At 43.0% G+C, this 25,825-nt stretch overlaps 1 protein-coding gene across 1 annotated transcript in view; it reads right to left on the reverse strand.

The window, feature by feature from the left end:
* LOC126253386 (neprilysin-4-like) overlaps nucleotides 1-25,825 on the reverse strand; it is a 163,266-nt gene that overhangs the window by 132,315 nt on the left and 5,126 nt on the right. Inside the window, exons 2-3 of the mRNA XM_049954680.1 lie at nucleotides 929-1,029; nucleotides 764-835 (exon numbers count right to left, since the gene is read on the reverse strand). Of these exons, the coding sequence (XP_049810637.1) occupies nucleotides 764-835; nucleotides 929-1,029 (173 nt within the window). The remainder of the gene's footprint in view (nucleotides 1-763; nucleotides 836-928; nucleotides 1,030-25,825) is intronic.

Consider the following 25,825-nt stretch of genomic DNA (forward strand, 5'->3'; position numbering starts at 1 on the left):
CCACACAAATCATAAAGAAAAGTAGCAATAGATCCCACTGCATGGAGTTATTCAAATCTTTGGGTATATTGACAGTTCTGTGTGAATATATTTTTCAGACAGTAACATATATAAAAAACACATTGACCAGTTCCCGATAAACAGTTCCATACATGCACATGAAACCAGACACAGACAACACTTACACCCCTATAGGAAAAACAAGTTAAAAACTCAAAATAGCATGTTATATAATGGAAATAAATTGTACAACAATCTTCCACAAGGCATCAAAGACATAAGCAAAATAGATAACTTCAGGAATTCATTAAAAAAATATCTCTTGGAAAAGTGTTTTCATATTGTCGAGGATTACTTAGAATGATGTAAATATATAGTTATATGTAAAAATTATCAACTGTGCTATTAAGTGCTTTAACAATGTATCTTTATGTTACAATATTCATGAATTCCAATTGTGATAATTATAAATTTATGTACCTACTGTATATACTTATGTTGACAACATCCATACAATCCTGATTGTCTACAGATGGATAAATAAATAAATAAAAACATGTGCAGCTGTAACCTGTACATTTTTGTCTGTTTAAAACAAAACATAAAGAGAAGGAGAGTTGTATATCTTTTCCACTATTTCCCTTTATCTGCACAAAGATATGTGATTGCAGATTTTAATGCTGTTTTGCATCAAAATAGTTAACACTAATTCAAATAAATTATGTGTATGTTGGAGAGGTCAATATGTGTCAGCAATACTTACCTGCTTGTTTACATTCTTCTGTTAAACAGACCTTATTTCCTTTTGTTGGTCCATTTAGTTCTGTTGCTGACACTAAAAAATAAAGTATTTTGTAATGTTAGGTGTTGCATGTATGATATATAAAACACACTTAACTCATTTCTAATTAAAACAACATATAATTACCTTTTGGATGTAACAAAAAGTACTGCAGATCAGCAGAGATAGCGAGTGACGGCAAGGGTATACACGTAATGAATACCGTTATTTGCAGGATACTTTTCTTACTGGAATAAAATTTAAAAATCAGTAGTTGAAGTCACTCATTTTTAATCACTTTGTTTCACTTAAGTATGCACTACACAAACAAAGACCACTCACAGTGATGCACACATTTAGCCCCATAAGGCACAATGTCACACTGACACATTTCTAACACAATGACATACTGAATAGCATCTTGTATTTACTATTTTGTTATCAGAATGTTTATTTAAATGATCAAAGAACTTCTATTACTATATTCACTCAAAGATGATTTATTATAGCAAGAACTATTTGTCTTTGATTTATTGATGCAACCAGTGGTCACATGTGTTCACAGATATCTACAAATTAATGTATATATCATATATTCGCTGGAAAGACACCAGTAATAATAATAATAATAACAATAATAATAATAATAACAATAATAATAATAATAATAATAATTTTGCTAATACAACTTTGTATGAAAAAGTCAACACTAGTAGAAAATCCAGTGTTGCTGTTTTATGTGCATTTAATGTCAATATGTATTACATACCCACAAATTCCAGTTATTCAGGTTTTTTAAACTTTTCTTGCTCTTCAAAAATTAACTGTGGAAGTTAAAACTTATATTTAATATTCTGTACTATTACAAAAACTGTGATACTATAAATAATATGTTTAAATTAAGAAACGGAATCCATATTTGAGAATTAAATTAATTGATTAGGAGTGAAAGTTACACTTTAAAGTCAGACTGATAACATGCCATACTCTAGATAGCACTTTAGTTGCTAAAGAAAAAATCAAATCACCAAGAACAATATCGTCTTTTTTTGTTAACACATATTTAACCATTTTGGAAAAAGAAGTCTACCAGACTCCATCAGAATAGAATGGTTTTACAAATAAAATGCAGAATTTAGACTATTATATTTGCAAAGCAATTAGTTTGGTACAGAAATGATTTTCACAACAAAAAATAAAAACAAGGAAAGTTTATTCTTTTCTCTCCTAACCTCAAACTACTGAAGAAAATCGATCTACCATACCCACATCTGCCCTTCATTGTGTAGTTTCTTAATGCACACAATTACAGTTCGGCTGCTCAATATGTAAGCAAGGGACTAGAAATGTGAATATTTTTAATTTAACCCATTGGTCATTTTCGGATTTTTTTCTGGAAATTAAATTGATTTTCAACACTGAAACATCGGAGAAAGGCCAAGTTTTATCATAGTTCAGAAAACATGTTAAACTACTGGTGTCCCCATTTCTCAATGGTTAATCAGTATGAAAGGTTAAAGGGAGCAAGTCCAGGAAAACACAATATTGTTCAACTTAATATTTGGGAACATGGAAGTAATAGTTGATTCTTCCTTCTCAAAGACACAGACTGTACCAAAGGATGAGCTTTCCAGCATATTTGGTATTTTCTTACATCCAATGTCATAGAAAAAAATATAATAATTGCACAAAAAATATATTTATATCAAATGATAAAGAGGGCTGTTAAATTATTTTCATAGTTACTAATATAAGGAAATAAAAATAAATGACTGCATATTTACAGTCATAATCCTATACTGAATATGTGACTGAGCTAGCCCCTCCTCTAACTATAATCTATTATACAATGGAAAATCCAGGATGGAATGTAACAGTATTATGAAAAGGAAAGTTATAATGAATCATAGATCCATTGAACAAAAAACTGTGCCCAGTTCTTGGAAAAAAAGCACAGGTCACACCTATCTACAATAAGGGTAGTAGAAGTGATCCAGAAAACTACCGTCCAATATCTGCAACAGTAATTTGTTGTAGGATCTTAGAACATATTCCAAGCTCAGACATAATGAGGTATCTTGAACAGAATGACCTCCTCAATGCCAGCCATCATGGATTCAGAAAACATCCACCTTGTGAAACCCAATTAGTTGTTTTCTCACACGATATACTGAAAGCTTTGGATCAAGGCAATCAGGTAGAAGCAGTATTTTTTGATTTCCAAAAACCATTTGACTCAGTACCACCTCTATACTTATTGTCAAAACTTCAATCATATTGGGTATCATATGAAATTTGTGACTGTACTGAAGAATTTTTGGCATGGAGGATGCAGCATGTTATCTTGGATGGAGAGTCATCGTCAGACGTAGATGTAACTTTGGGTGTACCCAGGGAAGTGTGCCATTCATATTGTATATTAATGCCTTTGCAGACAATATTAACAGTAACATCAGCATTTTTTTAGATTTTGCAGTTATCTATAATGAATTACTATGTGAAAGATGCTGCATAAATATTCAGCCAGATCTTGATAAGATTTCAAAGTGGTGCAAAGTTTGGCAACATTCTTTAAATGTTTATAAATGTAAAATTGTCCACTTCACAAAATGAAAAAAACATAGTATCCTATGACTATAATATCAGTGAGTCACTGTTGGAATTGGTCAACTCATACAAATACCTGGCTGTAACACTGTGTAGGGATATGAAATGGAATGATCACACAGGTTCTGTTGTGGGTAAAGCAGGTGGTAGATTTCACTTTATTGGTAGAATACTGGGGAAGTGCAATCAATCTAAAAAGGAGATTGCTTACAAATCACTCATACAACCCATCCTAGAATACTGCTAAAGTGTATGGGACCCACAGCAAATAGGACTAACAGAGGATATTGAACATTCGCAGAGAAGGGCAGCGTGAATAGTCACAAATTTGTTTAATTTGTGGGATAGTGTCACAGAGATAATGAAGTAACTGAAATGAAAGATTCTTGAAGATAGTCGTAAATATTCACAGAAAGTCTGTTAAAAAAGTTTTAAGAACCGGCTTTAAATAGCGGCTGTAGGGATATACTACATTTGCTTGTGTACCACTCACATAAGGATCATGAGAATAAGATTAAAATAATTACTGTATGCACAGAAGTATTCAAACAATCATCCTTCTCGCTCTCCATATGTTAATGGAACAGGAAGAAACCCTAATAACAGGTACAATGGGACATACCCTCGGCCATGCACCTCATGGTAGTTTGCAGAGTATAGATGTACATGTAGATGTAACTCCAGAGTTTTTAGAGTGATTACAACAAACTAAGTGGACATATTCCTCACTGTGTGACTGAGTGAAGTGGCACCATGGTCAGCACACTGGATTCTTATTGGGGAGGTTCAAATCTGCATCAGGCCATCCAGATTTAGGTTTCCTGTGATTTCCTTAAATTGCTACAGGCAAATACCAGGATGGTTCCTGTGAACGGGCATAGGTGATTTCCTTCTCCATCACTGTCAAAGTCTGAGCTTGTGCTCCATCTCTATTGATCTCATTCTCGATAGGGCATTATACCCCAATTTTCATTCCTTTTTTTCTTACTGCGTGAAGAAAAATTCAATGAAGTAAGGCATCCCTTGTAAACTTGGAGCTGAAAAGTATTGTGGAATAAAACACACTTATGAGTTGAGGTATGGATGGAAAGATAGTGATGAAAAACAATTGATGTTAGGAGCAAACAGACAGTTTCCAGGGTCATGGTTGGTGACAATCCTGGTGACATCCAAGTCCACATTTTGTTAAACAGATTAAAATATATTTCTGCAAAACCTTCTAAAGGGAATTAAATATACAACAAATTATTTTCCCTATTCTTTATGTTGTGAGAAATCATTCCTCTTCCCATAACCTTAAATATACACATGCATACATAAACATGCATTTATGAAGCAAAGTATCATGAATAAGAAAATGGCACAGAGTTGTCATCAGTTGACACAGTTAATTAGTTGTTTAGAATAAAGTTGTGAGTTAAATTAATGTAATAGTTAATTAACATGTGAAATATTTTACTTCATAATTTCAGTACGAAAAGCATACATTTCTACCTACAATGTAAAGAAGGCAGTGAGTGGCAGATAGGCACACTTAAAAATAGCTGCTAGAGCAATTGAATCATATTCTCTACCAGGTATCAGCTACCTCTTGCCATGCCCTGAAATGAGAAATATCCTCCCCACACCTTCCACAGTTGTATTCCACCATCTGCCCAAGCTGTGAAATATCCTTGTCCATTCCTATTCCATCCCTGTTCCCAATCCCTTGCCCTGTGACCCATATCCCTGAAATGACCTAGATGGGAGACTTATCCCATACATCCTCCTGCTACCACCTACTTGAGTCCTGTCGCAGTTATCTCCTACCCCATCAAAGGCAGGGCTGCCTGCGAAAGCAGCAATGTGATATACAAATTTAATTGCAGCCACTGTACTACATTCTAGATGGGCGTGACCACTAACAAACTGTCTCTAAATTATGCCCACGAGACAGCTGGACCACCCAGTTACTGAGTCTAGCATGCTGTACTTGACTTCAACAAGCCTATGTCATCTGGATTATCCCCACGAACACTAGTTTTTCTGAATTGCACAGTGGGAACTCTCCCTGCCACATATCCTTCATTCCTGTAACCCTCTGGTCTCGATCTTTAGTCCCTGTTCTCCCTCTGCCTATTGCAATCCCTGCTCAGTAACGCAATAAGATGTATCCAGTTGTAATTATTACTTCATCCTGCATGATTTCATCCATTGAGCAACAGCAATTCAGTGTCAGAATAACTAATAAAATGAAAACAAACAAAAAAAAATCACTGTATGTGAAATAACTGATACAATTTTAAAACTAACAGTATAGAGCACAACTTTCAGATCATCACTACTAGGAATTTACTATAGTAGACTGTTGGAGGAGCAGAAGATAAGTGTTTAACGCCTCGTCAAGAATGAGGTCATTAGAGATGGGGCACAAGCTAGGATTAAAGATGGATAGAGCAGGAAAGCAGCCATGCCCTTTCAAAGGAACTAGCCTAACATTTGCCTTAAGTGATTTAGGGAAATCATGTAAACCTAAATCAGAATGGCCGGACACAGGTTTGAGTCGTCATCCTCCTGACTGTGAGTCCAGTGTGCTAACCACTGCGCCATCCCACTCAGTAGATTAGCAACTGGTGCATTTTTTATACTTACTTAGTTATAAGCCATTCCCCCAGCCAATGCAATCTTCTCCAACAATGGAAGATAATAATTATGGAGAAATTTATGAAAAACTGGCAAGACTAAAAAATATCTAAATCTGAGAAAGATTCATGTGCATTATACTGGGTGGAGAACATTCGAGTTTGTCTGTTTAGGCATTCATGTAACGGAGGCTGACTGGATGAGACGAATGTACAATTATACCTTCCACATTATTGAATAAATTAACAGTTAAAGTCCCAAGCTGTAATGCCCAGGCTATTGTATCTTGCTGTGGAGGTTAGTTTAAAAACAGATACTGATTGCACTTTCACGATTTAATATCTCTTTTTCCATCATTAGCATGTGGTGCTGTGACATTAGTAAAAGATAGCAGAGTTGCACCAGATTTTTGTAACAAAGTTCTCATCATTATTTATGGATAAATTTGATCAGAAGGAAATGTTAAACCATCCAGAACTCAATTTTTGAAAATATAATGTAATTGGATACATAAAATAAAATCTGGTTATCAAGCAGTGGCAAGAGAACACAAATATAAAGTTACTGAAATCTGCAAGCCTTAGGAGCCAGGAGCTCTTTCTTCTGGCAGAAGGTTTGAAGCGGAAAGAAGGGGGTGAAGGAAAAGGACTAGTGAGGTGTAGGAAATGAAGAGAGTTTGGAGAAGTTGCCCAGAACCCCAGGCCAGGGGAAACATATCAGATGGGATGAGAAGCATACCATCTGGGGTGTCTCCTCTGACCAGGGCTTGTTGGAAACTTTTTCGGACTCTCCCAGTTTCCTAAATGTCACCAGTTAACCTCCTTCACCCCTCTTCCTTTCCCTTCAACCCTTTTGCCAGAAGAAGAAGTCACTGGCTCTGAAAGCTTGAGGATTTCAGTACCTTTATATGTGTGTTCTCCTGCTGCCACTAGATGAGTAATTTTTTTTTTTAATCTATCCAATTACAGTCACAACCAAGGTTTGATTTTCTAAATGAAAATAAGGTCCTCAGTAAATATCAGTGTAATGCCAAATCAAAAGTTTTAAGGAAGTCTAGAAATACTAACTCCAAATGGTTATCTGTATCCATGAGTCTTTAGATATCATGTTTAAAGAGTGTAATATTGGCTTCACCTGATATGCAAAATGTTTTCAGAACCCATTCTGTTTTGTGCTAAGATGCAGAGAGGTCATGTGATTCAAGCACAATTTGTGTGTTTGATATGTAACAAAAATGTAAATTTCTGGATAGAAAAATACATAAAATGAGGGAAAGACAATGACTTACCTATAGAGGACTGGTGTCTGCATGCAGAAACACATAATGGAAAACAGTAAACACTAGCTTTCAGGCTCTTGCTCTATTTTTCTAATAAGGGTACACACTTTCAAACACTCATAGTTGGTCTCGTAGCTATCACGAGTGTGTGCATTTGGATGTCTATGTGGCTGCATATGTGATTGTGTGCACTCTTACTAGAAATAGAGCAAGAGCTTGAAAGCAAGTGTTCACTCAGGGTTGCCACAAGTTTCCCCAAGTGAAATCCCCTGATATTTCCCCAATTTCCAGATACACTTTAGCATTTTCCCTGTCAAATTTTGAGATTGATTGATTAATTGAGAGGCTTTATGGGGCCAAATGGTGAGACCATAAGTCCCGCAATTCCAGAGTTACTCACAGAAGAAATAGGGTCAGCTAAAAGTGGATGGATCCAGTCAGGGGAGTCAAACTATAAAACAAGGAAGTTAAAACACACATAGTAAAAGGCATAAACGGTTAGGCCAAATCTAAAAACGGGAAAAAAGAGTGATCTTTCCACAGGGGAGTGGTCACGGGGACCCAGACTGAGAAAACGTGAAGAGAGGCCCCAACCACAACCACCCTGCCTCTGCTCCAGGAGTAATGCAAAACCTTGTATATGGAGATAACCACTTTCACAGAGGAAACTGAGGACCAGTTCAACCCCATGAACTGTCTGCTAATATTAACATTAAGGAAGACTACATTTAGCACAAAGGGGTCATTCTACCATTATGTGGGATATTGTCAGTCTGGCTCCACAACCATACTGTGGCGGTGGTTCATTACACAGGACACAATTGGTGAGCCTGGTATGACCAATGCATAGACGGCATAAAGCAATGGTCTCCTTCCAAGAGGAGCGGAAGGAAGAGCACCAAAACGCAACAGTGGACTCCTTCCAAGAGGAGTGGAAGGAAGAACACCAAAGCGCAGCAGTCTCCTTGATTGTGCGGAGTTTATTACTGAGAGCAACAGCGCACCAGATGTCATATTTGTAGGGGGGGGGGGGGGGGGGGAATCCCCGTTTCTGTGAGATGACTGTCAATGGAACTAGTGTGAAAGGCACCACCAATAGCCAGACGCATCCCACAATGGTGAGGAGGATCAAGTATTTTCAGACTGGAAGGAGCCACTGAGCCATAAACTTGACTTCCATAATCTAGTCTGGACAAGACCATAGCACTGTACAGACGGAGAGGAGTAGCAGGGTCTGCACCCCAAGATGTGTGGGCCAGAAGGCAGAGAGCATTAAGCTTCCGCATGCATTTAGTCTTCAGGTGGTGAATATAGGGCCACATCAGCCTTTCATAAGAAAAAAAGACCCAAGAAATGGGGCTGTGCTGTAACATCTAAGAGCTGGTCGCCTAAACCAAGTTTTGGATCAGGGTGTAGTGTGAATTGATGACAAAAATGCATAACCCACTTAGGGAGAAAACTGGAAGTCATGGAAGATGGCCCACTCAGAGGTCTGTCGGATGGCACCTTGAGCCAGCACTCAGCAGACGCTACCGAGTGGGAGCTGCACCAGATGCAAAAATTGTCGACATCAATGCCGGGGTAACTGAGGTTACAAGCCCATTGATCACTATGAGGAAGAGCGTGACACTTAATAGAGAACCCTGTGAGATACCATTCTCCTGAATCTGAGGGGTGCTGAGTGAAGTGCCAACTGAAATCCGGAAAAGCCGGTGGGATAAAAAATTGTGAATAAAACTCGGAAGGGGGCTGCGAAAGCCTCAGTCATGGAGGGTAACTAAATGCGATGGCACCAAGCCATGTCATATGCCTTATGTAGGTCAAAGAAGACTGTGACAAGGCGTCAACAGTTAGTAATAGTCAGATTGCAGTTTCAAATCTGAGTAAATGGTCAGTTGGAGATCATCCCTCCCAAAGTCACACTGCTACAGGGACAAAAGTCCCTGAGATTCTAGTGCCCAACATAATCGGAAGCTAATCATCATCTCAAGCAGTTTACAAAGTACATTCATCATGCTAATTGGGCAATAGGTGTCAATAGACATTGGGTTCCTCCCAGGCTTAAGGATGGGGGTAACTATACTGTCTCACCACTGTGAGGGGAAGGCATCTGCGAGCCAAATGTGGTTGAAGACCCCAAGTAGATATTGCCTCTGTGTAATGTCCAAGTGTTGGATGATCTGGTTGTGGATGGAATCTGGGCCTGGGGCTGTCTCATGTGAAGAGGTAAGAGCCAGCAAGAATTCCCATTCAGTGAACGGATCACTATAGGGTTCAGCTTGGCGAGGAAGGGAACAGAAAAAGGCCTGTTCAACTTCTTGTTTCTGCCAGAGAAAGGTGGCAGGATAGGAAGAGAATACCAATGCTGTTACGAAGTGTTTCACGAGGTGCTCTGCAAGGATCAATGGATCAGTAGACAGAACACCTTGGAGGATAAGTCCCTGAACAGTTGACTGTCACTGGTGGCCCAGAAGGCTACAGAGCTTGGACCAATCCTGCGATGAAGAGCCATACATCCCCAGGGAGGAAAAATAGCGCTCCCAGCATTTCTTTTTACTCTGCTTAATAAGGTAACAAGCCTTAGCATGGAGAGACTTAAAAGCAAGGAGGTTGGTCTTTGAAGGATGTTGATTAAATCGTTGCAGTGTCCATTGGCGGCACTGTATAGTGACTGCTATGTCCTTGGTCCACCATGGTACTGGTTGACAATGAGAGGGATCTGTGGATAAGGGGACAGCAGTGCCAGCAGCACGAAGAATAGTGGCAGAAATACCCTGTATGATCGCATCAATGCAGTTCGAGAGAGAAGTGTCAAAGTGCACAGCAGACATGTATAAAGACCACTTGGCCCTGCTGAATGCCCAACATGAGGGCCTGTCTGCCTGGCAGAGGCAGGGGAATGACAGAATCACCGGAAAGTGGTCACTGTCACAAAGATCATCACGGAATGACCAATGTAGAAAAGCCATGAGAGCAGTGGAAGAGGTTGTGAGTTCGAGAGCAGCAAAGATTCCATGAGCGGCACTGAAGTGCATAGGGGAACTGTCACTGAGGAGACACAAATCAAAGTCTATAGTAAGCTGGTCAAGTAGAAGGCCCTACCCAGCAAAGTGGCACTCCCCCCACAGGGATAGTGCATATTGAAGTCCGCAAGGAGGAGACACGGGAGCAGGAGTTGCTGTATTAAGGTAGACAGTTCAATATAAGGAAGCAGCCTACCCAGAGTGAGGTAGCCTATTAAATGGTGATAGCCACAGTCATCTGCACTCTAACTGCTATCAATTCCTCATCTTTCTTAATGACTCAACTTCACCAAACTTGTCCTCAGTATGTTCCAAAAAGATAAGTCTTCCAGTCGGTTCTGGTACAGACTAGGAACCGTGGAAAGGGTCTCGCACCAAGCCGGCACATCTGGCTCTCCTCCAAGAGTGTATCCAAAGAGGGTAAGGCTAGAAAGGCAGAAACAGGAACTGAGACAGAACCACATTAAGGAAGAGCTTCAGTAGAGTGTCCAGAGAGTTTTACGTGTTTCATGTGCCAAATGTCTGGCCTGGAACCACCCACTCCAAACAGAGGCTCGCCTTGTGGGCAGGACAGTCGTTGGCGAGAGTTCCAATGCCCCGGAAAGATGGACAACCACTCCAAGGCTTGCACAAGGCATTCACAGGACAGGTAACAGCCGTGTGATTCCTGAGGTATCAGGGGGCTCAGCCAGATGGGTACATAACAGCCCCATCACACAGACTGGCTTCCGAGCTGGTGACCTAGCAAGGAGGTGAAGAGGCTTTGACACGGAGAGACGGAAAGGGGGAAAAGGGAGAGGAAGAGGAGGAGGAGGGGGAGAGGAATTGACACAAAAGATGCTAGGGAGGAAGTTCTTCCCCACCTGGCTCACACTACAGATTTCAAATTTAGTGATGGAGGTCAAAAGCCTGCGGGGACCAAAAAGGAAATGCCAAAAAGGAGGAGGAAAAGCAACCAACCAAAACTGCAAGATGAAGCAAAGTCATGAGGATACCCAGGCCGACAAAAAGAAGAAGGAAAAGGAAGGAGGACAGGGAAGGAGAAGGAAGGGGAGGGGAAAGCAGCCCAGAAAGCTGCAATAGCTCCCCGTGTGTGCCACAATCGTACCAACCAAAGAGCTGTTGGCCCCCTGGGGTAAAAATTTTGAGATCTCAAGGGTAAGTGAACCATGGACCTTGCCATTGGTGGGGAGGCTTGCATGCCTCAACGATACAGATAGCCGTACTATAGGTGCAACCACAATGGAGGGATATCTGTTGAGAGGCCAGACAAACATGTGGTTCCTGAGGAGGGGCAGCAGCCTTTTCAGTAGTTGCAGGGGCAACAGTCTGGATGACTGACTGATCTGACCTTGTAACAATAACCAAAATGGCCTTGCTGTTCTGGTACTGCGAACGGCTGAAAGCAAGGGGAAACTACAGCCGTCATTTTTCCCAAGGGCATGAAGCTTTACTGTATGATTAAATGATGATGGCGTCCTCTTGGGTAAAATATTCCGGAGGTAAAATAGTCCCCCATTCGGATCTCCAGGCAGGGACTACTCAAGAGGACATCATTATCAGGAGAAAGAAAACTGGCGTTCTACGGATCGGAGCATGGAATGTCGGATCCCTTAATCGGGCAGGTAGGTTAGAAAATTTAAAAAGGGAAATGGATAGGTTAAAGTTAGATATAGTGGGAATTAGTGAAGTTCGGTGGCAGGAGGAACAAGACTCCTGGTCAGGTGAATACAGGGTTATAAATACAAAATCAAATAGGGGTAATGCAAGAGTAGGTTTAATAATGAAAAAGAAAATAAGAGTACGGGTAAGCTACTACAAACAGCATAGTGAACGCATTATTGTGGCCAAGATAGACATGAAGCCCACGTCTAAGACAGTAGTACAAGTTTATATGCCAACTAGCTCTGCAGACAATGAAGAAATTGATGAAATGTATGATGAGATAAAATAAATTATTCAGGTAGTGAAGGGAGACGAAAATTTAATAGTCATGGGTGACTGGAATTCGAGAGTAGGAAAAGGGAGTGAAGGAAACATAGTAGGTGAATATGGATTGGGGCTGAGAAATGAAAGAGGGAGGCGCCTGGTAGAATTTTGCGCAGAGCATAACTTAATCATAGCTAACACTTGGTTCAAGAATCACGAAAGAAGGTTGTATACATGGAAGAACCCTGGAGATACTAAAAGGTATCAGATAGATTACATAATGGTAAGACAGAGATTTAGGAACCAGGTTTTAAATTGTAAGACATTTCCAGGGGCAGATGTGGACTCTCACCACAATCTATTGGTTATGAACTGTAGATTAAAACTGAAGAAACTGCAAAAAGGTGGAAATTTAAGGAGATGGGACCTGGATAAACTGAAAGAACCAGAGGTTGTACAGAGTTTCAGAGAGAGCATAAGGGAACAATTGACAGGAATGGGGGAAAGAAATACGGTAGAAGAAGAATGGGTAGCTTTGAGAGATGAAGTAGTGAAGGCAGCAGAGGACCTAGTAGGTAAAAAGATGAGGGCTAGTAGAAATCCTTGGGTAACAGAAGAAATACTGAATTTAATTGATGAAAGGAGAAAATATAAAAATGCAGTAAATGAAGCAGGAAAAAAGGAATACAAATGTCTCAAAAACGAGATCGACAGGAAGTGCAAAATGGCTATTCAGGGATGGCTAGAGGACAAATGTAAGGATGTAGAGGGTTATCTCACTAGGGGGTAAGATATATACTGCCTACAAGAAAATTAAAGAGACCTTTGGAGAAAAGAGAACCACTTGTATGAATATCAAGAGCTCAGATGGAAACCCAGTTCTAAGCAAAGAAGGGAAAGCAAAAACGTGGAAGGAGTATATAGAGGGTCTATACAAGGGTGATGTACTTGAGGACAGTATTATGGAAATGGAAGAGGATGTAGATGAGGATGAAATGGGAGATACTATACTGCGTGAAGAGTTTGACAGAGCACTGAAAGACCTGAGTCGAAACAAGGCCCCGGGAGTAGACAACGTTCCATTAGAACTACTGACATCCTTGGGGGAGCCAATTCTGACAAAACTCTACCATCTGGTGAGCAAGATGTATGAGACAGGTGAAATACCCTCAGACTTTAAGAAGAATATAATAATTCCAATCCCAAAGAAAGCAGGTGTTGACAGATGTGAAAATTACCGAACTATCAGTTTAATAAGTCATGGATGCAAAATACAAACATGAATACTTTACAGAAGATTAGATAAACTGGTAGAAGCCGACCTCTGGAAGATCAGTCTTGATTCTGGAGAAATAAAGGAACATGCAAGGCAATACTTGCCCTACAACTTATCTTAGATGTTGGAACACGTGAGGCAATACTGACCCTACGACTTATCTTAGAGAATAGATTAAGGAAAGGCAAACCTACATTTCTAGCATTTGTAGACTTAGAAAAAGCTTTTGACAATGTTGATTGGAATACTCTCTTTCAAATTCTGAAGGTGGCAGGGGTAAAATACAGGGAGCGAAAGGCTATTTACAATTTGTACAGAAACCAGATGGCAGTTATAAGAGTCGAGGGCTATGAAAAGGAAGCAGTGGTTGGGAAGGGAGTGGGACAGAGTTGCAGCCTATCCCCGATGTTATTCAATATTGAGCAAGCAATAAAGGAAACAAAAGAAAAATTCGGAGTAGGTATTAAAATCCATGGAGAAGAAATAAAAACTTTGAGGTTTGCTGATGACACTGTAATTCTGTCACAGATGGCAAAGGACTTGGAAGAGCAGTTGAACGGAATGGACAGTGTCTTGAAATGAGGGTATAAGATGAACATCAACCAAAGCAAAACGAGGGTAATGGAATGTAGTCGAATTAAGTCGGGTGATGCTGATGGAATTAGATTAGGAAATGAGACACTTAAAGCAGTAAAGGAGTTTTGCTATTTTGGGAGCAAAATAACTGATGATGGTCGAAGTAGATAGGATATAAAATGTAGACTGGCAATGGCAAGAAAGCGTTTCTGAAGAAGAAAAATTTGTTGACATCGAGTATTGATTTAAGTGTCAGGAAGTCGTTTCTGAAAGTATTTGTATGGAGTGTAGCCACGTATGGAAGTGAAACATGGACGATAAACAGTCCGGACAAGAAGAGAATAGAAGCTTTCAAAATGTGGTGCTACAGAAGAATGCTGAAGATTAGATGGGTAGATCACGTAACTAATGAGGAGGTATTGAATAGAATTGGGGAGAAGAGGAGCTTGTGGCACAACTTGACTAGAAGAAGGGATCGGTTGGTAGGACACGTTCTGAGACATCGAGGGATCACCAGTTTAGTATTGGAGGGCAGCGTGGAGGGTAAAAATTGTAGAGGAAGACCAAGAGATGAATACACTGAGCAGATTCAGAAGGATGTAGGTTGCAGTAGGTACTGGGAGATGAAGAAGCTTGCACAGGATAGAGCAGCATGGAGAGCTGCATCAAACCAGTCTCAGGACTGAAGACCACAAAAACGAGTGTAAGTAAATACATAAGTTGACGAAAAAAATGCAAGGTCTTCTGTATTTCTAAACATGTGAGCAAAATTCTTAAGTAATAACATCAACATCTTTTGCAATGAGCTGTTTTTAGGTGGAGAAAGCAAGTCAAATGTTATACATGTTTCATTAAGATCACAGATGTTATTTTATTTCAATAAAATGAACCACATTTGGTGACAAAAGTAAGTATATCATTGGAATCGCAAGACAGATTTAAAATATCTTCACTGATTTCAGAAATATTGTCAGAAAAAAAACAGGCCTCTTGAAAGAAGTGTATAAGCCAGGGAAGAGTTGGGTAAACCAACACTATAGGTGACTGCCAATGAAATGTTGGTTCTACTATGTTTGATATTGTCGGTTATTGCCCACTGTGTTATGTCTATTATATTACAGGTATTGTGTGGTTTTTCTTTCACAAAATATGTGAGTATATAGTGTACAAACTGTCAGTGACTGCCACTATTTTCTTCCTCCTATCAACCATACTTTCCAATATATAAACTACTTTCAAAGTGCCAAAATGTACTAGAATAAATAAAATGACTATAAAATGCCGCACTGAACAATGTTCTTGTGGTGAGACAGTTACAATTCCTGAAATCCATTGCCCGCGGCCTCTGACCTACCGAGAAGCATAGCAGCCCTGAGTCCATTGATAAACCATGAAAATCTGCCACATTACACAACACAGAAACAGACCTGGCCTGCTGACAGATCAGTGAGACTAGATCTGACGAGCAGGGCCTGCACATTAGTGGGAAATGATGGGCTTCAGATTGGCAGGCCTGATCTGTTAGAGATACCCACAGAAAGGGCCTGTGGTTTTGGCTCTTCATGGAAGTCCACTGGTGTCGCCAGCTATTTACATGTCACAGACACAATGTTGACGAAACGAGACTGCAGTGATCAATCCATGCAACAGATAACTTGCCGTGAATCCTGGGAAAATCAAAACAAATGAGGATAGGTACCAACTCACTATACAGATGATCACTGTGCTGCAAACAGACACGTAGAAAAGACAATCACACTCTCACCACTAAGTTTTTTGCCATAGCCTTTGTCAGAACATGAGAGCACACACACATTCACACAATCATTCAGACACAACACATGCACACATGACCACTGCCTCTGGCCACTGCATGAACAGTCTCTGAGAATCAGATCCAAATAAACCTTTCCTCAAGCAACCCTGCCTCTTGTCGGCAGCTGCTAGGCTAGCACCAAGAAGTGGTGGCAGCACTGACTGAAAGCTGAGGGGAGTGGCAGAAAGGGAAGAAGCAAAAAGAATGAGGGAGTAGGGAAGTGGTTCACCTACTCAGCTGCACCCAGCCAGCGATGATGCGTGACATCTAAGTAAACAAACCATTTCATGTACTGAAACAAAAACTAGATTTTTGCAGTGGTTTTTTTTTTTTTTTTTTTTTTGATTTCCCTGATATCTCCCTGACATGTTTGAAATTCCGTGATTCCCCAATTTCCAGAACTTGTGGCAACCCTGTAACTGTTTTCTGTTAAGTGTTTCTGTGCACCACGCACCAGTCCTCTATAGGTTGTGTGTATAAATCACTATTAACAGTTAATAACTGAATTTCTTTTAAATAAATGAGACTTCAGTGTTTGGCCATCTTTTATTTATTTAAACACATTAACAGTTTGGGCTGACTTGATAGGACTATCCCTGACCTATCTTTGTAAATGTTCAATGAATCAAAGCGAAATTGGTGACCTAATTTGGTAATATGAAATAATAACACTCATCAGAAGAAGTAAAAATTAGCAAGGATCTTCTACATCAGAGTGAAATCTACAAGATAATAATGATACATTTTTCTAAACAGAAATTAACTGCCTGTCAGTTAGTTTGTGGAAAGGATTCACTACAGTGGAAACCACGTATCAACTCATAAAGGAAATAATGGCAAGAACAAGTATTCTGTTGTTATTTTAAGCTGTAGGCCAAAGCTTTTGATTGCAAAGAGCATAAAATTAAACTGGGGAAACCAAAATCTTACTGTATCAATAGCTCCATATTGCACAGATAAATACTTACCTTCTCAACAGAAGCAGCCACATTGACAAACATTATCATGCGAGTAAAACCAAACACAGATTGGAATAACACAATATATGGAGTCCCAAAAGATTTATTTGAATCCTTTAAAGAACTATTCGACAAAATTGATAATGTTTGCAGGTGACACAAGTATATTAATCAAGGCTCTAAAGTCTGATACAATAGGCTATGTCTATAGAACTTAAGCTGAAGAAACTTTAGTATTTATCCAGAACATTTTGAAAAGGTATTAAAGTTCACAGAGAAGAAATAAAAATTTAAGGTTTGCCAATAACATTATAATTCTGTTAAGAGACAACAAAGAATTTAGAAGATTAGTTAAATGCAGTGGGCAGTATCATGGAAACAGTTCATAAAATGAACATCAACAAACGTAAAACAGGGGCAATGGAGTGAAGTTGAGTTTAATCAGGAGATGCTGTGGAAATTATATTGTGAAACAAGACATTAAATGTGGCAGATGGTCTGGGCAGCAAAATAATGTATGGTGGCTGAGGCAGAGAGGATATAAAATGCAGACTGCTAACAGTAACGAAAGTGTTTCTGAAAAAGAGAATTTTCTAAAATTGAAAATAAATTTAAGTCTTTTTTTAAAGTATTTGTCTGGAGTGTAGACTTGTACAGAAGTGAAATTTGGATGATATACTGAAAAAAGACTAAACTCCACCCGAACAGGTCATGAAGACCCCAGCGGTACCGACCGACTGCCATGTCAACCTCAGCCCACAGGCGTCACCGGCTGCAGATATGAAGGGGCATGTGGTCAGCACACCATTCTCCCAGCTGTATGTCAGTTTGCGAGACCAGAGCTGCTACTTTTCAATCAAGTAGTTCCTTAGTTTGCCTCACAATGGCTGAGTGCACCCCACTTGCCAACAGTATTCGGCAGACCAGATGGTCACCCATCCAAGCGCTAGCCCAGCCCGACAATGCTTAACTTCGGTGATTAATGGGGACTGGTGTTACCAGTGCGGCAAAGTCATTGGATTGGATGATATACAGAGCAGACAAAAAGGGAATACAAGCTTTTGAAATGTGATACACAGAAGAATCCTACATACGTGAATAGAAATATCAACTATATAGGAAAAGATAAGACTGCTACTTACTGTAAAGAAAACACGTTAAGTTGCAGACAAGCACAATTAAAAGACACTTGCACAAGCTTTTGCCCACAGCATTCATCAGCAAAAGAGAAACACACACTATTCATATACACAAGCAAAAACACCTCACAAGCACAACCGGTAGCTCAGGTCAGAATGACTAAGTAGCTATTTATGTTTCCTGCATTATTGATATTCCTCCCTGGAGTTTCTATTATGTGGATAGATCTGGTATCTTATTTATTTATTAAGTTCTACTTCATTCTCTCGGATCTCATACTTCTTTCTTCACTAGAAATCACCCTTCCTATTGTCTGTTTGTTGATTCTCGTTTGCAGTGTGGTTTGTTTGTCTGTGAGTTTCCTGATTCTGTTTTGTTTCTTAGGTCTTCCAATGTCATCTGTAGCTCATCCATATCTTCCTTGATTTCTGTAACCCACTTAATGTTGCACTTACTATTCCACAAATTTTCTAATATTCTCCTGATGATCTTAATCTCTGGTGCTCTTATTAGATGTCCGAAAAATGAAATGCATTTCTTCCTGATTGTGCCAGTTCTATTTCCTCGTAGACTTTTTCATTTATAGCTACTGTCCAGTTTCCATCTTTCTGGTACAATTTGTTGATGCATGTTCTGATGATTCTTCTGTCTATTTTGAGTATTTTGTCTATTTGTGCAGTGTTAGTTGTTTTCAAGATGGTTTCACTTGCATATGTTATTTCTGGTTGAGTGGCTGTATTGTAGTGTTTTAATTTTGTTTCTATTGGCAGGCTCTTTTTGTTGTAAGTGTTCTTGGTGATATATTGTGCTCTAGTTAATTTGTTTATTCTGTTATGCCAGGTTGGCTTTTCATTAAGGTTATATGTTATGATTTCTCCCAGATACACTACTGGCCATTAAAATTGCTACACCAAGAAGAAATTCAGATGATAAACGGGTATTCATTGGACAAATATATTATACTAGAACTGACATGTGATTACATTTTCACGCAATTTGGGTGCATAGATCCTCAGAAATCAGTACCCAGAACAACCACCTCTGGCCGTAATAACAGCCTTGATACACCTGGGCATCGAGTCAAATCGAGCTTGGATGGCGTGTACAGGTACAGCTGCCCATGCAGCTTCAACACGATTCCACAGTTCATCAAAAGTAGTGACTGGCGTATTGTGACAAGGCAGTTGATCGGCCACCATTGACCAGATGTTTTCAATTGGTGATAGATCTGGATAATGTGCTGGCCAGGGCAGCAGTTGAATATTTTCTGTATCCAGAAAGGCCCGTACAGGACCTGCAACATGCGGTCGTGCATTATCCTGCTGCAATGTAGGGTTTCGCAGGGATCAAATGAAGGGTAGAGCCACGGGTCATAACACATCTGAAATGTAATGTCCACTGTTCAAAGTGACGTCAATGCGGACAAGAGGTGCCCGAGACGTGTAACCAATGGCACCCCATACCATCACGCCGGGTGATGCGCCAGTATAGCGATGACGAATACACGCTTCCAATTTGCATTCACCGCGATGTCGCCAAACACAGATGCGACCATCATGATGCTGTAAACAGAACCTGGATTCATCCGAAAAAATGACGTTTTGCCATTCGTGCACCCAGGTTCGTCATTGAGTACACCATCACAGGTGCTCCTGTCTGTGATGCAGCGTCAAGGGTAACCGCAGCCATGGTCTCCAAGCTGATAGTCCGTGCTGCTGCAAACGTCGTTGAACTGTTCATGCAGATGGTTGTTGTTATGCAAACGTCCCCATCTGTTGACTCAAGGATTGAGACGTGGCTGGACGATACATTACAGCCATGCAGATAATGTGCCTGTCATCTCGACTGCTAGTGATACGAGGCCGTTGGGATCCAGCATGGCATTCCGTGTTACCCTCCTGAACCCACTGATTCCATATTCTGCTAACAGTCATTAGATCTCGACCAATGCAAGCAGCAATGTCGCGATACGATAAACCGCAATAGCGATAGGCTACAATCTGACCTTTATCAAAGTCGGAAACGTGATGGTACGCATTTCTCCTCCTTACACAAGGTATCACAACAACATTTCACCAGGCAACGCCGGTCAACTGCTGTTTGTGTATGGGAAATCGGTTGGAAACTTTCCTCGTGTCAGCATGTTGTAGGTGTCGCCACCGGCGCCAACCTTGTGTGAATGCTCTGAAAAGCTAATCATTTGCATATCACAGCATCTTCTTCCTGTCGGTTAAATTTCGCGTCTGTAGCACGTCATCTTCATGGTGTAGCAATTTTAATGGCCAGTAGTGTATTTAAATTTATCTACAATTTTGATTTCTTGGTTTCCTAAGGCAATTTTGTTTATGAGTGGTGGGTCAGTTAACATGATGACTGTTTTTTCAAACAATATTCCAAGACCAATTTTCTGTGCTATTTCCTGTAGTGAGATAAGGTTGGTTGGTTTGTGGGAGTAAAGGGACCAGACTGCTACGGTCATCGGTCCCTTTTTCCAAATCCGTAAAACACCCACAGAGAATAAAAACGATTAACAGAATAGAACACAGACGACACAGAACAAGAGAAACGGAGATAAAGACCAGGCAAAACGAATGAAATCACACAGAGTGTGATGGTGGTTGGCCGACCATAGGAACAAAAAAAGGAAAAGCCAACCACCGAGAACGCATTAAAAACCGAGTTTAAAACCGTAGGCCAAAAGCCAGAATCAACACAAAACAATAAAATAAAACACAAACACTCAGATTAAATGATAAAAACCCCCTGCCCGAATAAAACGAAAAACTAAGCCAGCCATAGCAGGGTCATCAGATAAAAGGGCAGGGAGCGTCTCAGGCAGTGTGAACGTCTGCCTGAGCACAGCTAAAAGCAGACACTCCACTAAAATGTGCACTACAGAGAAAACGGAGCGGCAGCAACACAGAGGTGGGTCCTCACGGCGCAATAAGTGGCCGTGTGTCAGCCGAGTGTGCCCGATGCGCAGCCGGCAGAGGACAACAGACTCCTGGCAGGAGACCCGAATGGACGACCGCCACACAGTCATCGACGCCTTGATACGACGGAGTTTGTTTGGTACGGGCAGCGTCCCATAAATCGAAAATTTTGCGGCGTAATAGGGCCCGCAAATCAGTCGCTGGGAGGCCAATCTCCAGAGGTGGTTGACTGGTGGCCTCTTTCGCCAGGCGGTCAACATTCTCATTCCCGGGGATCCCTACATGGCCTGGGGTACACACGAAGACCACAGAGCGGCCGCAACGTGCAAGAGTATGCAGGGATTCGTGGATAGCCATCACCAGACGAGAACGAGGAAAACACTGGTCGAGAGCGCGTAAACTGCTCAGGGAATCGCTACAGATAACGAAGGACTCACCTGAGCAGGAGCGGATATACTCTAGGGCTCGAAAGATGGCGACCAGCTCAGCAGTGTAAACGCTACAGCCAGCCGGCAAGGAACGTTGTTCGGAATGGTCCCCTAGAGTGAGCACATAACCGACTCGACCAGCAACCATCGAGCCGTCAGTGTAAACAATGCCAGAGCCCTGATACGTGGCCAGGATGGAATAAAAGCGGCGGCGGAAGGCCTCTGGAGGGACTGAGTCCTTCGAGCCCTGTGCCAAGTCGAACCGAAGGCAAGGGCGAGAAACACACCACGGGGGTGTACGCAGAGGTGCCCGGAAAGGAGGTGGAACAGGGAAAAACCCAAGCCCGGAGAGAAGCTCCTTGACGCGTACGGCGATCGGACAACCCGACCGGGGCCGACGTTCTGGCAGATGGACAACTGACTGCGGGAACAGGACACGGTAATTTGGATGCCCGGGCGAGCTAAAAACATGGGCAGCATAAGCAGCCAGTAATTGTTGGCATCGGAACCGCAGTGGAGGGACACCTGCCTCCACTAGTATGCTGTCCACAGGGCTGGTGCGGAAAGCACCAGTGGCGAGGCGTATCCTGCTGTGGAGAATTGGGTCCAGCACCCGCAACGCAGATGGGGATGCTGAGCCATAAGCCAGGCTCCCATAATCCAGACGGGACTGGATTAACACCTGGTAGAGCCGCAACAGGGTAGATCGGTCGGCACCCCAGCGGGTGTGGCTCAAGCATCTCAGAGCGTTGAGATGCCGCCATCACGCCTGTTTAAGCTGCCGGATATGAGGCAGCCAAGTCAACTGGGCATCGAAAACCACCCCCAAAAACCTGTGTGATTCCACCACTGAAAGAAGTTCGCCGGCAAGATAAAGCCGCGGCTCCAGGTGGACAGTACGTCGCCGGCAGAAATGCATAACGTGGGTCTTGGCAGCCGAAAACTGAAAACCATGCGCTACAGCCCAAGACTGCGCCTTGCGGATACCGCCCTGTAGCTGACGTTCAACAGCTGCAATGCCAGTAGAGCTGTAGTAAAGGCAGAAGTCGTCAGCATACAGGGAAGCGGAGACAGAATTTCCCACGGCCGCAGCGAGCCCGTTAATGGCTATTAAAAACAGGCAGACACTTAAAACAGAACCCTGTGGCACACCGTTCTCCTGGACGTGGGAGGAACTATACGAGGCCGCGACTTGCACGCGGAAGGTACGATACGACAGAAAATTGCGGATAAAAATCGGCAGAGGACCCTGAAGACCCCATCCATGAAGTGTAGAAAGGATGTGATGACGCCATGTCGTATCGTACGCCTTCCGCATGTCGAAAAAGACAGCGACCAGGTGCTGACGGCGGGCAAAGGCAGTACGGATGGCCGACTCCAGGCTCACCAGATTGTCGGTGGTGGAGCGGCCTTTACAGAACCCACCCTGAGACGGAGCCAGAAGGCTCCGAGACTCCAGTACCCAATTCAAGCGCCGGCTCACCATCCGTTCAAGCAACTTGCAAAGAACGTTGGTGAGGCTAATGGGACGGTAGCTGTCCACCTCCATAGGGTTCTTTCCAGGTTTCAAAGCGGGGATGACAATGCCTTCCCGCCATTGCGACGGAAACTCCCCCTCGACCCAAAGACGGTTGTAAAGATCGAGGAGGCGCCGCTGGCAGTCCACTGAAAGGTGTTTCAGCATCTGACAGTGGATGCCATCTGGCCCAGGAGCGGTATCAGGGCAAGCGGCTAGGGCACTGCGAAATTCCCACTCACTGAATGGAGCATTGTAAGATTCTGGATGGTGGGTGCAAAACGAAAGGCTCCGACGTTCCATCCGCTCTTTGATGGAGCGGAATTCCAGTGGGTAATTGGAAGAAGCGGAACTAAGAGCAAAATGCTCTGCCAAGCTGTTGGCAATTTCGCCGGAGTCTGTACAAACTGCTCCATTCAGTGAGAGCGCAGGGACACTGACAGGGGTCCGATAGCCATAGAGGTGTCGGATCTTGGCCCAGACCTGCGATGGAGAGACATGGAGGCCAATGGTGGACACATACGCTCCCAGCACTCCTGCTTGCTTTGGCGGATAAGGCGGCGGGCCCGCGCACGCAGCCGTTTGAAGGTGATGAGGTGTTCAATGCAGGGATGTCGCTTGTGACGCTGTAGTGCCCGCCGGCGATCTTTAATCGCTGCAGCGATCTCAGGCGACCACCAAGGCACAGTCCGCTGCCGAGGGGACCCAGAAGAACGGGGAATGGCAGATTCGGCGGCAGTAACGATGCCGGTGTTGACCGATTGAACCACCGCATCAATGTCATCAGTAGAGAGAGGGTCAAGAGCGGCAGTGGAGGAGAACAAGTCCCAGTCAGCCTCATTCATAGCCCATCTACTAGGGCGCCCAGAAGAGTGACGCTGTGGTAGTGACAGAAATATCGGAAAGTGGTCACTACCACACAGGTCGTCATGCACACTCCATTGGACAGACGGCAAGAGGCTAGGGCTACAGATTGAAAGGTCAATGGCGGAGTATGTGCCATGCGCCACACTGAAGTGTGTGAAGGCACCATCATTTAAAATCGAGAGATTGAGCTGCGACAATAAATGCTCAACGGTGGCGCCTCGACCTGTTGCCACTGACCCACCCCACAGAGGGTTATGGGCGTTGAAGTCGCCCAATAGCAAGAAAGGTGGCGGCAATTGGGCTACCAGTGCAGCCAGGACATGCTGCGAGACATCACCATCCGGTGGAAGGTAAAGACTGCAGACGGTAACAGCCTGTGGCGTCCACACCCGAACAGCGACAGCCTCTAAAGGTGTTTGGAGAGCGACAGACTCGCTGTGCAGAGTGTGAAGGACATAGAAGCAGACGCCACCAGACACCCTTTCATATGCTGCCCGGTTCTTATAATAACCCCGATAGCCATGGAGGGCGGGGGTTCGCATTGCTGGAAACCAAGTTTCCTGAAGAGCAATGCAGAAGAAAGGGTGAAGGCTGATAAGTTGGCGGAGCTCAGCTAGATGGTGGAAGAAACCGCTGCAGTTCCACTGGAGGATGGTATAGTCCATTGCGGAGAAAGGCGTGACGGGACTGAGAAGGCAGATTACACCGCTGGGTCACCTGCTGCCTCCGATGGAGCACCCGTGCAAGTGCTATCCATTGCGTCGGAGGGATCGGTGAGATCGAGGTCCTCAGCGGACGCAAGGATCTCCAGCTCATCCTCAGACGCAGAACTTTTAGGTAGCAGTGGAGTAGGTGCCACCGCAGGTGTCTTGGACTTACGGGTCTTCAAAGTCGTTTTCTCTCGCTGTTCCTTTGGTTGCCGTTGTTGAGAGGGCTTATCGGAGTCAGTCTCTGGGACCGAAGATGATCGCGAAGCCCGTCGACCAGCGACCTGTGGCTTCTTCAGCCACTGGTTGGTGTCTGCTGTGCCGCTGGTAGGAACCTGGGAAGGGAGTGACCCAAAGGATCCCTTCCGAGCGAGAGAAGCTGAAGAAGACTTACGCTTCTCCGGCGTAGAAGTGGGGCTGGTGTCCCTGGTGGTTTAGTGGGTGCTGCTCCCGAGGTAGATGGTGTGGGAGCAACAGCGAGAGAAGGGGCCCCCATCGTCAAGGGGGCAGGTGAGGTCCTCTGACTCTGAGAGCTGACTGTATATCTTGCAGCTGAAGGAGCTGGAGCAGGAGTGACAGTGGAGGCATAAGATGACATCATGCGCACGGGATGTAGCCGTTCAAATTTCCGCTTAGCCGCAGTGTAAGTCAGTCGGTCCAGGGTCTCATATTCCATGATTTTGCGTTCTTTCTGTAAGATACTGCAGTCCGGCGAGCAAGGGGAATGAGGCTCTCCACAGTGACACAGACGGGAGGCAGAGCACATGGAGTATCGGGATGAGATGGGCGTCCACAATCTCGACATGTGAGGCTAGAAGTACAGCGAGAGGACATGTGACCGAACTTCCAGCACTTAAAGCACCGCATCGGGGGAGGGATATAGGGTTTGACGTCACACCGGTAGACCATCACCTTGACCTTCTCTGGTAAGGTATCACCTTCGAAGGCCAAGATGAAGGCGCCGGTAGCTACCTGATTGTCCCTCAGACCCCGATGAACACGCTGGACGAAATGTACACCTCGGCGCTCTAAATTGGCGTGCAGCTCGTCATCAGACTGCAAAAGGAGGTCCCTATGGAAAATAACACCCTGGACCATATTTAAACTCTTATGTGGAGTGATGGTAACGTGAACATCCCCCAACTTGTCACAAGCAAGTAACCTGCGTGACTGGGCAGAGGATGCCGTTTTTATCGAAACTGACCCAGAGCGCATTTTGGACAAGCCCTCCACCTCCCCAAACTTGTCCTCTAAATGCTCTACAAAGAACTGAGGCTTCACGGATAGTAACGAGTCACCATCAGCTCTGGTACAGACAAGATACCTGGGCGAATAGACGTCACTGTCATTCATTGCCTTTCGTTTC

This window comes from Schistocerca nitens, chromosome 4, assembly GCF_023898315.1.
Source record: "Schistocerca nitens isolate TAMUIC-IGC-003100 chromosome 4, iqSchNite1.1, whole genome shotgun sequence".
In the NCBI taxonomy this organism is placed as follows: Eukaryota; Metazoa; Arthropoda; class Insecta; order Orthoptera; family Acrididae; genus Schistocerca; species Schistocerca nitens.